We start from the raw sequence: 13,774 nt of genomic DNA, 5'->3' as shown, positions 1-13,774 counted from the left end.
CTTTCAATGGAAGTGATGGAGGCGCAAAATCCACAGTGTGTCCACACAGTCATTTAAAAGTCTCTGTGAAGCTTCTATTCAGCTTCATCAGTCTGAGTTAGTCATATCAAGTGGATATCTGACACATTTACAGTCTTTTTTAGCATCAAATTCCCTCTTTGTGTTTCCTCGGACAGTGTTTCCCTGTTGAGCTGCAGGTGGAAGTATAGTAACAAAAAGAGGAACTTTGGCACTAAAAAGACTGTAACGTTGAAAGATATCTACTTGATTTGACTCATTTGTGAAGCAAATATTTTGCTCTTTTTTTTTACGATTAGATTCTCAGAACAGCTGCTGAGTCATTTTCCGTTGAAGCTCTACATTTTTCCACTTTTAGCATCACTTCATAAAACTCATACTTCTAATGGTTAGCCTATGAATAATTTAGAATTGTATTATTTTTATGCTCGACATCTTTTTCTTTTTATATGCTGCACTCTTTTATCAAAAGTTTATGTAAATTGTGTTTATGTAACTTTGGTTTTTATCTGTTTTTATTGCTCGTTGTGTGTAAAAAACACTTTCTAACACTGGGTTTCGAAAGCTTTGAAATAAACGTCATTATTCTTATTTTTGCGTTTTCGTGAATCTGGAGAACACTGAAGACGAGGTACGTGTGACTCCCGTCTCTCACCTGCTGTTTCTTGAGCAGGATGTTGACGGACGTGAGGTCTTTGCCGTAGTCGTCGGACTGCAGCTGTCCGTCCAGGCCGGCCAGCCACTTGTCGAGGTCGGCGCAGCTCTGCGTGAAAAGCTCGGCCTTGTTGGCGTCGAACAGACACTTGGCCTTCGTCTGGGTGGTCGACTCGAGGTCGTCCCACATCGCCTTCAGAGACGCAAGCTTCTCTTTAACCATGGCCTCCGTCTCTGGTTTCTCCGCCATCAGCGCCTGTCCGTCCTGGAAGACAGTGCTGGGTTTTAATACTCCTTTTTTTAAAAAATAACTTTATTTACAAGCAGAACAGGTGGATGACAGACATACTTCTGCACATACATATCAGCTCCGTAGTCAAATTATAAGTCAGGGACAACTATTTCTGCTCAGAACATGCAGGAATTGAACTCACAACCTTTTAGCTAAAGAACCTCGTGTCAAAACATGGCAGTCTGTTCTGATCCTGATGACCCTGTATCAGTGCTGCAGCAGACAATCAACATTTCTTCCTCCTCATGTTTGTTTTGGATACTCCCTGCTCTCATCCTCCTTGTGGGGGAAATATTTGTGTTCCACGGTTCATTCTCTGGTCATTTTCCATCCTTGGAGCAGTAGGTCATGACCCGTCTATCTCAGAGCGGTTGTCTACTGACGTCGGCCGCCTTTTCTTACCTTCTCGATCTTATCCAGCCACTCCTTGTTGGACTGCAGCTCGGCCATGAACGCCTGGTGTTTGAGCCACTTGCTGTGGAGGTTCCTGGCCTCGTCGTACGACATGTCCTGAGCCGTCAGCATCTTCTCGTTGATCCACAGAGACAGCTGGAGACACACAAACATCAAATCACCTCAAATATTTACCACAAACACTAAAATCTGCAGAATCAAGGATACCTCATTTCCATGGTTACTGGAGATATTATGAATTGTTTAGAATATGAATTATCTGCGTTTTACCTCCTGACAGTCCTGCAGGAACTTCTGCAGGTCTCTGTTGTCCTTCAGTCTGTTCAGCAGGTCGCTGGCAGCTGCTCGGTTCTTCTTGTGCCTGCAGAACAATAATCAATATGTCAATAATAATAACTTCTCAAAAGCAAAACTACAAGAAGCTTTACAGTATAAACAAGAATAAAAAGATAAAACAAGATAAAATAATTGAAATAAATTGGAACAAATCTCAGTCACCTCTGGTCGATGGAGTCCACCTTCTCCTGGATGCGCTCGGCGTTGATGTTGCCGTCGGTTACCAGGCGCCGGCCGGTGTCGACCACGCCGCTGATCTTCTCCTCGTTGGCGTCCAGAGTGGTCATGAAGTCCTCTTGCTTCTTGATGGCGGCCTCGGCGCCCTCCAGAGTGGTGGGCATCTCCGTGTGGGCCAGAACGTATTCCTGACGGACAAAACACAGAGCGGATTTACTGTCAGATGGTTGTAAATGAAGACGTTTAACCACTTAATGACACTTCCTGCTCTGCCTGGTAGGACGATGATGGAGTGAAAATATCCACACTAATAACATTTGGATTTTGCAGTTGAGTTTCTTCACTTTTTATAGAACATATGTCCCGTGGAGTCATTTTAAACTGACTAATCTGAGCTGTAATGACAACCTTCTACCACTTGATGGCACCACATGACCCTCAGAGAGTAGAGAGGGAGGGATCCAGCCTGATGGAGGGAAGCATGAGCGAGGAAGAACAGGACAGAAACGTCTTCAAATGTCTAATTTTGTCTGACAAACAGTCCAGAACCCAAAGATATTCAGTATAAGATCATATCAAACAGAGAAAAACAGCAAATCTTCACATTTGAGAAGCTCGTGTAAGAACATGTTCTTCTCCTAAACCTCTCTGACTTGTTTTTTTTCTGTGAGGTTTGTTTGTACTTGATGAACGTCACCTGTTCATGAGGATCTGAATGTTCCTGAGATTTCAAACATTAGAATCATAAGACGCCCCTAAAATATCCATATAAGGCGACCCCTGTTCTGCTCTTTCAATCACAAAAATGTTCTCAAAGAAGAATTTGAGGTTGCTGCCATCAGAAACCAGAAGACACATTTATCAGTGTCAGGCGTCGTATTAGAGGAGCTGAAACTATTAGAAAATATGAATCCATCAGAGCAGCAGCTGCACCGTGACAGAAATAAAGAGGGAACGCTTTGACGAGGCGTCATGTGACAGTCAGAGAGATATTAGAGGAGAGAATATTACAGCCTACAGTCGGTGATGTTACACTGTCAGCTGCAACACAACATGATGCTGGACAGAGAGCTGCAGAAACACCCCGAGGCTGCTGTTTACTACTGACATCATCATCATCATCATCATCAGGAAGTTGGCAGCCAGGATGATGATATGCTGAACAGACTATTCATTGTTTGTCTCAGTTATATATTTTATTTTAGCTCATTTCTGTATCATATTTAAACTTCAAATTAATCCAGATTAAGATAATATGTTATCAAGTCAAATAAGTGTTTTCTGTCCTGTTCATGTCTTTCAGGAATTTTGTTCATACATCACAAATTCTCATAAATCACTCCTACGTTCCTCTTAAGAACAAACCTGTTTGTAGGAATGTTTCCAGCATGAGGCCCTATGATTGGTATTTTCTCTTGACAGATGCCTTAAAGTCTATCACAGGGCTAGTGTGTGTGTGTGTTTGTGTGTGTGTGTGTGTGTGTGTGTGTGTGTGTGTGTGTGTGTATGTGTGTGTGTGTGTGTGTGTGTGTGTGTGTGTGTGAGACCTGGCCTGACCTCCATGAGACCGGACTGGACGAACGCCAAGTCAGAGATTTATCAGCTGATCACAGACCGACTGTGTGTCAGCATTACAACATTAATGAGAGAACAGTTCGCTCAGTGGTTAGATCGCATGACGACAACCACATGGAATTTCATCTCTATGCATCCAGTTTAGAGATGACGTATTTAGCCTAGCTTAGCATAAAGACTGGAAGCGGGGGGGGGGGGGGGAACTGCTAGCAAGTGACAGTAGATTGAGGACAGAACTTTTGAGATGCAACAACAGCTCCAACATAACACAGTTTTAAAAATTCTGGAAGATGTATTACTTTTATTTTTGATGGAGCTAAGCTAGTAGTTTCCCCCTGCTTCCAGTCTTTATGCTAAGCTAGGCTAAACACTCTGCTGTATGCACAGAGATGAAACAGGTATCCATCCTCTGATCTAATTCATATTTCACAAAATGTTTAAGTGTTTCAATCACATGTAATACTTCGTCTGAGGGATGCAGTTCCTCTAACGGCCACTAGATGCTGCTCTGAGAAAAGTCTGACTGTATTGACGTTAATGGGAAAACGTGTCTTAATTACATGCAAGACTCTAAATAGTTGATTCAGTTTTTGTTTTGGTAGCGAAAAGGTTATTTCATTAGGAAGATATTAAGATTTGTGACCAAAATTGTGATTTTCTGGCTCCAAAGAGACCAGAAAACATCAAGATTTAAAACACTTCAGAGTGAATATGATATTTTCCAGACAACAACAGCCAGATTTTCCTGCAGCTAAAGCAGAAGTACAGAGAAAGTGCAGGTGTGATGACGTGACGGGTTTACCTGGTTGTTGAGGAAGGCTTCGGCCTGCTTGGTGTCCCTGAGGAACAGCTGATAAGCGTGAGACTGGGACAGCAGGTTCTGTCGGTTCTCCCACATCTTGTGCAGCTCGTTCCAGCCGGTGTCGAGCGCCTGCAGCCGCTGTCGCAGGAACATGTACTGCGCGTCCGTCTGGCCCTGCGTCACCATCTCGCCCATGTCCCGCATCTTCTGGTAGTCCTCCTCGTAGTTGCGGATCTCGTTCTTGATGCCCTCGTGCTGGGCCAGCAGCTTCTCGGCCTCGGCCAGCGTGTTGGGCATGTCCTCGGAGGCGATGGCCGTCTGCGTTCGCGACAGCCACGACTGGAAGTCGTCCAGTTCGCGCAGGAACTGCTGCAGCTTGCTGGCCTCGCCCAAAGACTCCTCCCGGTTCTTCATGGTGTCCTGAAGAACAGAAAACACAGATGTCACGTTGTTTCGATCTCCAGACTTCTAGTGGAGCTTGTTTTCCTCTTTTGTTCTGCTATAATAAATCTCCCTGCTGGGATTTGTAACTTTATGAAACTGTAATATCTGAATAAGCGTTCAGATAAAATGTGTAAACCACACATGTTCTCTTACCTTCATCTCTTCCCACACGCCGGTGATCTCAGCCAGACGTCCCTTGATGGCTTCAGACTGCTCCGGGTGTTCGGAGGCCAAACGCCCCGCCTCTTTTCCCAGGTCGCCCAGCTTGTCTTCGATGGCCGCCAGGTCGCGCTCCATCCCCGTCAGCTTCCTCTGCAGAGCCATGACGCCGGCCAGGTCGTTCCCCAGCTCCTGGGTCGACTCGATCACCTGGAAGGGAGACGGAGGAGCGGTGCGTTAGATGAGAGTATTATTACAGTAAATCAGAGACTGTGGTCAGACGGTTTCTGTCGGTACCTTGGTCTTCTCTTTGATCCAGGACTTGGTTTCGTTACACTCCAGGTGGTAGTTCTGGACGCCCAGAGCAGAGCTCAGACTGTCCTTCTTCTGGTCCACCAGGTCTCTGAACTGACTCCACCTGGACGGACACACAGAGACACAATCAGCATCAATAAGAACTAATGGTAACACTTTATTTACATACTAATTTCCTGAGTAATTTGCAGGTATTTAACAGTTAATTTGAGGACATTTTACAGAGAGGGAGGTGCAATATGGTACAAATTATAAGATAAAACTGAAAAAGTGTTAAGTACTTAGTAGTTTGGTGTGTTAAATGATATATTAGCATATTAAGTTGTTTCTTAAAAACTCTATAACGAGCACATCTCAGATGTTTTACCAGTATGTTTACAATTTAATCCCAGTTTAACCAGAATACCAGTTTATTTGCCGGTATAATCTCGATCACATAGGTTATTTCCCTGCTAATCCCAATTTATGAGCTGTTTTAATCCCAGTCAGATTACCTGGTGTTGAGTTTGTCTTGCTGGGCTTTGATTTTGTCCTCACTGGGATGTCCGCTGTGGATCAGTTGCCTGGCAACCTGGTTCACCACGGCAACGCGGGAGGCCTGGTTGTTCATTTCCGGCTCCAAACTCTCAAACCTGGACAGACAAGAGAGGACGTTGGGTCTCAGAAGTTCAAACAACAAGGTCAGTAAATCAGTGATGTGGGTGATATCTGTTGTCCGCGGCAACGTAATACTGTATGAAAAGCTCCAGTTCATTAAATCCCTGCAGTACCTGAAGGCAGCGGGACACCAGTCTGTTACACAATGAACACACAATAAATACACACATCAGACTGCTATGTAATAAACTGTGCAGCTTTGCCTTATTTCCGACATTTCTGGCAAAGGTGCTGCTTCATGCCTTATTCTTATAAAGCATTAAAAGACTCATATTCTGCTCATTTCCAGCTCTATATTTATATTCTGGGGCTCTACTGGAATATCTTTGCATGATTTCCAGTTAAAAACTCCTTATTTATCTTCTACTGGTCCTTTATGCAGCCCCTCAGTTCAGCCTCTGTCTGAAACAGGCCGTTTTAGCTCCTGTCTCTTTAAGGCCCCGCCTCCTGATGAGCCCACTCTGTTCTGATTGGTCAGCTTTCAGGAAGCTTCCTCCGGCTCCGGAGGCTACGTAAACATACTATAGTAGCAGGATTTCACTTCTTTTTCTCCTTCTTTACTCCAAATGTCAACTTCTCAAATTTATTCATACATGTTGAAGCTGAATCAGATCTGAAATATGAGAGTGGACAACACATGGAAACACCTTAGCAACCACCTTAGCAACCAAGAGTACAGGACGGCCGTTTATGGGCAACGAGCCGATGTCAGCTCGTCAGTGTTCACAGCAGGCTGATGCCCTGACTTTTGACTTGCAGGCAGCATTTCTACATATGTTCACCTCAAGTTTTGGAACTTTGACCAACATCCGACATCTGAACAGGATATAAATAAGAGAAAACCCCAAAAAAGCAGAATATCTCCTTTAAGATGAATATAGAGGTTAATATGTGCATTTAACATATTTTTAGGTAAATGTGAAGTTGTGCTACATTTCTGACACCTACTGTATAAACGCTAACATTTACACAGGAAGTGCCGGCTAGCCTCAGGAAGGACTTTCGGCTCTCTATATCTGCCATGTGATTCGGGCTCTAGTTGTTAAGTAATTAACTTCTAAATGTTTTCATAATGTGTGATAAACACGAGTTCAATGTTGTTATTAAAAGAAAAAAAGATATGGTTCAGGCAAACATCAAGTGTTCTCAGCTGATCTCTGCTGTTCAGTAACACACAAACACACACAGACGTTTCTACTTCTGTACTTGTGAAAGCCTCAGTGACATAATCCGCCCTCCAGCCGCTAACCTTTCCTTTAATCTAAACCTCATTCAAACATTTACCCTCAAACTGCTCTTTAAAGAAACAGACAAAATGTTCTCACTCCACTGTTTCCCCTATAATTGTACAGGCCTGGCCGGACCACCATGCCAAAAAAAAAAAAAAAAAAAAAAAAAAAAACGTTTGGGAACCTCTGTGGAGCGCCGTTCCCAAAACGTGAATCAACCTCTGTGACGTTGCCGTAGCGTAGCTCCCGCGCTCCGGTGCCTAATGTGTGGTCGAGCGAGTGTGAGAATGAGAGAGAAAACGTCGGAAAAGTGATGGCGAGCGGAGCAGAGGAAAAAGTTAGCGGTAAATGTACAGTGCAGGATACATTATGTCAGTTAATAAACGCTATAAATGCACCAACTGCTGGGAAAGTGAAGGGAGTTAGCTCCAAAGTTAGCAACAATAGGTTAGCTTAACCTGACGACGCTAAACAGGGTAACACAGAACAGAAAAATGTGTGGCTGCTGAGTCACTGAGCAGCTGAGTTTTGTGCATTTGGCCCTCACACAGATAGAAGAATTATTAGAGCACACACACACACACACACACACACACACACACACACACACACACACACACTCACACATGTTAACCATCGTCTGGGAAGGGATCCATGTGATGCTTTGCGGTCAAACAGTATGGAGAGAAACAAGTGGCTGAAAACCAGAGTCAGAGGCTGCTGAGAACGAACCGTGTAACCACACACACGAACACACACACACACACACACACACACACACACACACACACACACACAGCCTTTTAAACAGTGTGGAACCTGCAGTCTGGTGTGAATAACAGTTTACTGCTCTGGATCCCACAAACTGTCTCACTCTGCTGCAGAGAGACAACAACAACCGTGATAAACCGACAATAAAGAAACGCACGATTAGTTTTACATGTTTGATCCCAAAAACCACAAATTGTGTGTATTATTTTTTCATCATTTTCCAAAATCATCCATCAGTTTTTTTGGACGGATGATTTTTTTCCTTCCTTCCAGACAGCGATCGGTTTCATTTCACCTCAATAAAAATCAACTTGAGACTTGCTGAAGAGAGATCGATGTTGTCATTTGTTAGTCAAGTTAATTTAATATTTTGTGGTTTCAGACTGTTTATACGACAAACTCTGACATTTAAAGACGTCACCTTGTGATCCGGGATATTGTGACGCCATGTTTCTCTGTTTTCTGATGTTTTATAGACCAAACGATGCGTTCAAACCATGATGGGAAAGATGGGAAAGATTCCTGTGTTAATGACATCTGACAGCAAAATTACAATTTATCCATTTAACACAGATTTCAGGCACTTCCGTTTTAATTAAGTGACGAGTCGGATATATTAGAGCTTTTAGAAAAATCTGATTTCCTCGCCATAATTACAACTTGGGTTTACAAGTCAGATTAACTCCAATATACGCGGCGTAATCTTTAGTTGCAGCTGTTAAAGTAGCAGATTTATGTTCTGATTTTACTGTTCAAACCGTCAGACTGCATGTACTGTACATGTGTGTCGGACTTTGGTTTCATGCTCTGCTGAGTGTAAGTAGATAAGAGAACGGCGTCCTGGGACAAGGCCAGGTGTAAAACGGGAAAAAAAAAACTTAACTTAGTGGTGGTAAACGCTGCTCTCTGATTCATTCATTGTGGAAAATGCTGAAATGAGGTGTCTTATATAATGACCTTATATAATGATGTATTTTCAAGTAATTCTGATTGGCTAAAGGTGTGGGAGGAGAGCGTCGGATCATCTCAGACAGCCAATCACTGTAAGACATGAGCCTTGTTGTAAACTATAAGAAGTGACTGGATTTTCAGTCTGAGGAGAGAGACTGGTTAATCTATCCTGACCTCCCAAATGTTATATACTTATATTTCTTAATTGATTCAAACTGGTCAGATGCTTATTGGTCATTTCCACCACACGGCCCTACATGAGATGATGACATAATGAAGACTAAATGTTAAATTAACTGTTTCATTATAGACAAATTAAGGTTTTAAACCTGCAATAACTGATGTTTTTTGTCAACTAGTTTTCAGCAGAAACACGTAACGAACTCAACATTAACATATCGTCACCTTTTAAGTTGATATGTTGAACTTTTCAGCAAACAGTTGCAATGTAAGTCCGATATTCACTCTCTTTTAGCTCTGTTTTTGTTCTCCACCAACTCCTGAGGGAAATATCTGGCTCTTTAGCTGCTAAATGCTCCACTATGTTCACCAGCTAGTCTACAGCTTTTTTACAGCTTTTTCTCTGAAAACGACGCTATGAGACGCTGAGAGTGAAGCAAAACAGTAAAGTTGCAGCCCGACAGATAAACAATGAGCTGAAACTTGCTATAAAGCTCCGTAAAGCTGCAGAGTCGCTGATAATTCTCCAAACTCTTTGCCCAAATGTCAAAGAAACTGATTACGTCCAAAATATTAGTTATTCTAATGCTCTGGTACATGTTTACTCTTTTTTTCTGGCTATAAGGCACTTTGTAACGTCTTACCGATGCTGGACGACCTCCAGGTCCTCCAGTTTCTCGGGGATCTCCATGCTGTTGAGCCACTGCTCCTTCTCGTCGATCCAGACCTCGCAGGCGCTGGCTTCGCTCAGCATCTTGTAGAGCGCCAGCGCGTCCTGCAGCGCCTGTTTCCTGAGCCTCGTCAGCTCCACCACCTCCTTATAACGCTCCTCGATGCCCGCCAGCCGGCTCTGAACCTGCGAACACACGACCAGTAACGAGTTCCTGTTACACAGCGATCTGAGACGCAGTAATTAAAAACATCATCGGGACGTAAACAAGCAGAAATAACCACAAATTACAGAAAACAGCTTGTGGCCTTCCTTATTTCTATCTGTATTTTATTTCTATAATTAATTGATTTTAAAGAGATTCTGCAGCAACACTTGTAGCATAAAGAACAACTTTATAATGAGACTAACACACATTTAACTGGTATTTAAATGTTCTTTGTGATGTGTTTGATGACTCTGATGAAGGCTACAAGCTAAAAACCTGCCGGTCTGCACGGTAAGGTTGTTCTTTATAGTTCAAGTGCTGCTGAAGTTTTGACTTTTTCTCTTCTCTGTGCACTTTGGAATTAGAGGTAGTTGTGCCAGAAATCAATCAAGCAGTTAAAAGTTTACAGCTACAATCAGACTGAAACATCTCTTCAGAAGATTTCTGCAAAGTTTGATCCAACTGAGTTAAACACTGTAACCCTGCTCTCGTTGTGACCTCATGGTGTGATTGTGTGTTTGTGGGTCGGAGCTTCACCTCCTCAGAGTTGGCCTTCTCGGGCGGCAGCGTGCGGGACTGTTCGTGCAGAGCGTCGATGACGGGCCGGTAGCTGCCGATCTCCTCGGCCACGTCCTTGTGTTTCTTCACCAGAGCCTGAGTGGAGAACTCGTCGTGGCCGACGTCGACGCTGGAGACGATCCGCAGCACGTCGAGCATCCACGTGTCGATGTCGTCGGCATCGGCCTGCAGACGGGAGAAAATCAGAATTAATATAATACAACAATAAAACTGTTTAACTGTTTAAGAAAAAGAATAATTAAGACCTCTTTTCTATTTTAACTTTAATCTGACAAGGAAAAGGATCCAGATCATCTTAAATGGACAGAAGTATTCACAGTCTTCAGAAACTGTGACAGTGTTTTCACCTGGAACTGGTGCTGGTTGCAGGCTTCCTGCAGACGAGCTTTACGGACGGCGGAAAGACGCTCGAGAGCCGCCCACTGCTCCTACAGCGGAGAGGAGGAAGAGGAAGGAAAAGTGAATTTGCATGTCCATGAAAATCCAAAATCTAATCCTAAATGTTTCCAAATGTTTCCTCAGAGAGGATCAGCGTACCTGGATGTCCTGGATGCGTTCTTTAATCTTGTCGGCTCCGAAGTGGTTGTTGGCCACCAGCTCTTCGCCCTGTTTGATGGTCTGCTGCAGGAGGGCGGCTCGCCCGGTCATCTCGTCTTCGAAGGCTTTGTGTTGACTCAGCAGTCGCAACGCGCCCGTCAGATCCTTCCCGTAATCCTCGGAGGACAGGATCTGCTCCTTCTCCCTGATCCATCCCTCCTACAAAAAACACACATTCAGGCCTCGGTTACATCACCTCAAAACACTCAGAGTTCCTTCTACTGAAAGAACATTTGAAGGATCTTAGCCAGTAGCCAGTATGATTACAGCGAGGAAAACCTCTTTCACTGTTCATACGGACACCTGACTGCTGGTTTAAGACACTTGAAAAATTGTGAATCTGTCCTTTAAGGTTCTAACAGGTCATTAAAGTGCAGCAGTAGAGCAAAAAGTAAAGTTTCACTCAAGTCTGATCAGGAGAACAAACACAGAGAAGTTTGGATTTAACTGCCGTGTAAACTACCAATGATAATAATGATAATAATGATAATAATTATAATGATAAAAACCTCTTCTGCCATTTCCCAGAAGAACTTCCAGAGGCGGCGGGACTCCTCGAGGCGAGCTCGCCGCTCAGCCGCCAGCTGACTCAGCTCCTGGTAACAGAACTCCATGTGAGCGATACGATCCCTGATGATCTGAGGATCGCAGGGCTTATAACCTGAGGAAGAGGAGGAGGAGGATAGAAGAAGAAGAAAGACAAAAAGAGGAGAGGAATTAACTTCTGATCTCCAGCTGAAATGTCTTTTATCCGTCCGTCTGTCTGTCCGTCTCACCTTCTGTGTCGTTGGCGAACTTCTGAGCGTTGCTGTTGACGTTTCGGACTCGGTCGGCCTGGATGGCGATGTCAGCCTCCACCAGCGCGTGTTTCTGCAGCAGGTCCTCCACACCCAGCAGGTGTTTCCCGTAATCCTGAGAGAGCAGCAGCATCTGCAGAAACAGAGACCAGGCTCAAAAGGTCAGAGCGTCATCTAATCATCACGACAGCTAGCGCTCCACACGATTAGCAGATTAAAATCCATCCTCGACCCTCCGTACCTTCATCTCGTCCATCCAGTCCATGATGTAGAGCATCTCCTGGAAGACTCTCTGCAGGCCCAGGTTCTGCTCCAGTCTGTGCCTGCGGGCCTTCAGCAGCTCCAGCAGGTACTCCCACAGCCGGATCACGTTGTCCTTCCTGGCCGTAATGCGTTTGATGTCATGGTAACTCTCTGCCTCCAGCTCCTTCGCCACGGCAACCACCGCCTGTACCAGTGAGAGGGAGGAGGAGGAGGATGAATGAATAGAGGGGAAGGAACCGCGGAGAACATGAGAAAGATTATAGATGACACAGAAATAACTGATTTAAATGTTCATGTGACAAACCTGAAACACTGAAGAGGATTTACCTGCAACTAATGATTCATTTCATTATCGATTCATCAATAATTTGCTATGAAATGTCAAAAAGGAGTAAAACTTCTACTTTTTAAGAGTCCAAGTCCTTTTATAACCCAAAGATATTCAATTTACAATCGATTTTTTGGCATTTTTGCTTGAAAAATGACTGAAACTATTATCAAAACAGCCTATTAATCTTATCTTATGATTAACTCATCAATTAATTAACTTATTGTTGAAGCTCCATTTGCCTTCACTGAGACTTTGTCCAAGAAAAAGTCTGAGAGAAAAGGAAGCTCCAGGTTTTTCTTTCTCTGTGAAGCCCGTCTGATAACATCTTTAATTTCCGCTGCCAGAGGTTTAGACTCATCTGATCAAAACATTTGGTTCATAAACTTACGATTTATTCCAATCTGAAAAGAGTTTGTGTCATTTGAAAACAGTTTAGACCGTTTAAGGAGTAAAGTTGGTTGTTGTTGCTTTGATTACTTGCATTTTGTTTCATTTTCCTCTTTATTGTATTATATTATATTTCTCATGAGTTGAAACTAGTTGGATGAAGCTGATTTAGTGATGAACTGACCTGAACTCGCTCCTCGTAAGCGGCGATGTCGGTTTCTATGGCTTCATGTTTCTTAGTAGCAGCTTCTACGGCTTGAAGGTCAAAACCAAAGTTATCCTGGAGGAGGAGAGAAGAAGAGAAACAAGAAGAGAGGAGAGGAGAGGAGAGGAGAAGAGAAGAGAGGAGAGACAGATTAGTATTTTGAAGGACTTATATTTACGTTTGTTTTTGCATTTCTCAGTGTGATCTTTAGGATGTGCTGTGTAGTTTTATCTTGTGACGTGTATCATATATGATATGTTGTCGTTGTGCGTTACCTGGGAGACGAGACGCTGGTTTTCGCTCAGCCAGGTCTCCCTCATGGCGGCTTTGCGGTCAAAACGTCGGGCGAGTTGCTCGAGTTTCTCCTGACGGATCAGCTCCGTCCTCAGAGCCAGCTCACGCTCATGCTCCGCCTTCTCCAGACGCTCCCACGCCGACAACACACACACACACACACACACACACACACACACACACACACACACACACACAATATATCAGGACAACCGCAACTACAGACATGATGGATAAAATGTTGATGATGATTAACTCAACCTCACCCAAATTTACATCAATAATCACTTGATGAGGATGAAGAGATCGTTGCATTTTTATTGTTTGTGAAAACTGATTCATATTATTTAATCTGTTTATTTCCTTTATTTGATTTGAACTTGTGCAAATAAATAAAACTAAAGCTGAAACATCAAGGGAATGACTCATGTCACCCTTTTATAAATCCACCTGAAATGTTGAAATGAT

At 43.5% G+C, this 13,774-nt stretch overlaps 2 protein-coding genes across 4 annotated transcripts in view; one reads left to right on the top strand and one right to left on the bottom strand.

The window, feature by feature from the left end:
* LOC121911227 (G-protein coupled receptor 4-like) overlaps nucleotides 1-13,774 on the top strand; it is a 723,099-nt gene that overhangs the window by 156,768 nt on the left and 552,557 nt on the right. The gene's annotated exons all lie outside the window — the stretch shown is intronic.
* The window catches only part of LOC121911171 (spectrin beta chain, non-erythrocytic 1), a 132,887-nt gene that overhangs the window by 25,751 nt on the left and 93,362 nt on the right, over nucleotides 1-13,774 (bottom strand). For all 3 annotated transcript variants that reach the window (XM_042432405.1, XM_042432404.1, XM_042432406.1), the window contains 17 exons: nucleotides 13,288-13,447; nucleotides 12,992-13,087; nucleotides 12,067-12,273; nucleotides 11,805-11,958; nucleotides 11,538-11,689; nucleotides 10,969-11,187; nucleotides 10,779-10,859; nucleotides 10,390-10,596; nucleotides 9,619-9,830; nucleotides 5,681-5,818; nucleotides 5,169-5,289; nucleotides 4,866-5,081; nucleotides 4,269-4,688; nucleotides 1,877-2,079; nucleotides 1,649-1,739; nucleotides 1,367-1,513; nucleotides 674-937 (listed from right to left, as the gene is read on the bottom strand). In XM_042432405.1, coding sequence (XP_042288339.1) covers nucleotides 674-937; nucleotides 1,367-1,513; nucleotides 1,649-1,739; nucleotides 1,877-2,079; nucleotides 4,269-4,688; nucleotides 4,866-5,081; nucleotides 5,169-5,289; nucleotides 5,681-5,818; nucleotides 9,619-9,830; nucleotides 10,390-10,596; nucleotides 10,779-10,859; nucleotides 10,969-11,187; nucleotides 11,538-11,689; nucleotides 11,805-11,958; nucleotides 12,067-12,273; nucleotides 12,992-13,087; nucleotides 13,288-13,447 — 3,088 coding nt within the window. The remainder of the gene's footprint in view (nucleotides 1-673; nucleotides 938-1,366; nucleotides 1,514-1,648; nucleotides 1,740-1,876; nucleotides 2,080-4,268; nucleotides 4,689-4,865; nucleotides 5,082-5,168; nucleotides 5,290-5,680; nucleotides 5,819-9,618; nucleotides 9,831-10,389; nucleotides 10,597-10,778; nucleotides 10,860-10,968; nucleotides 11,188-11,537; nucleotides 11,690-11,804; nucleotides 11,959-12,066; nucleotides 12,274-12,991; nucleotides 13,088-13,287; nucleotides 13,448-13,774) is intronic.

This window comes from Thunnus maccoyii, chromosome 14 (genome assembly GCF_910596095.1).
Source record: "Thunnus maccoyii chromosome 14, fThuMac1.1, whole genome shotgun sequence".
NCBI lineage: Eukaryota > Metazoa > Chordata > Actinopteri > Scombriformes > Scombridae > Thunnus > Thunnus maccoyii.
The sequence above is the reverse complement of the archived record's forward strand: the minus strand, read 5'-3'. Positions and strand labels throughout refer to the sequence as shown.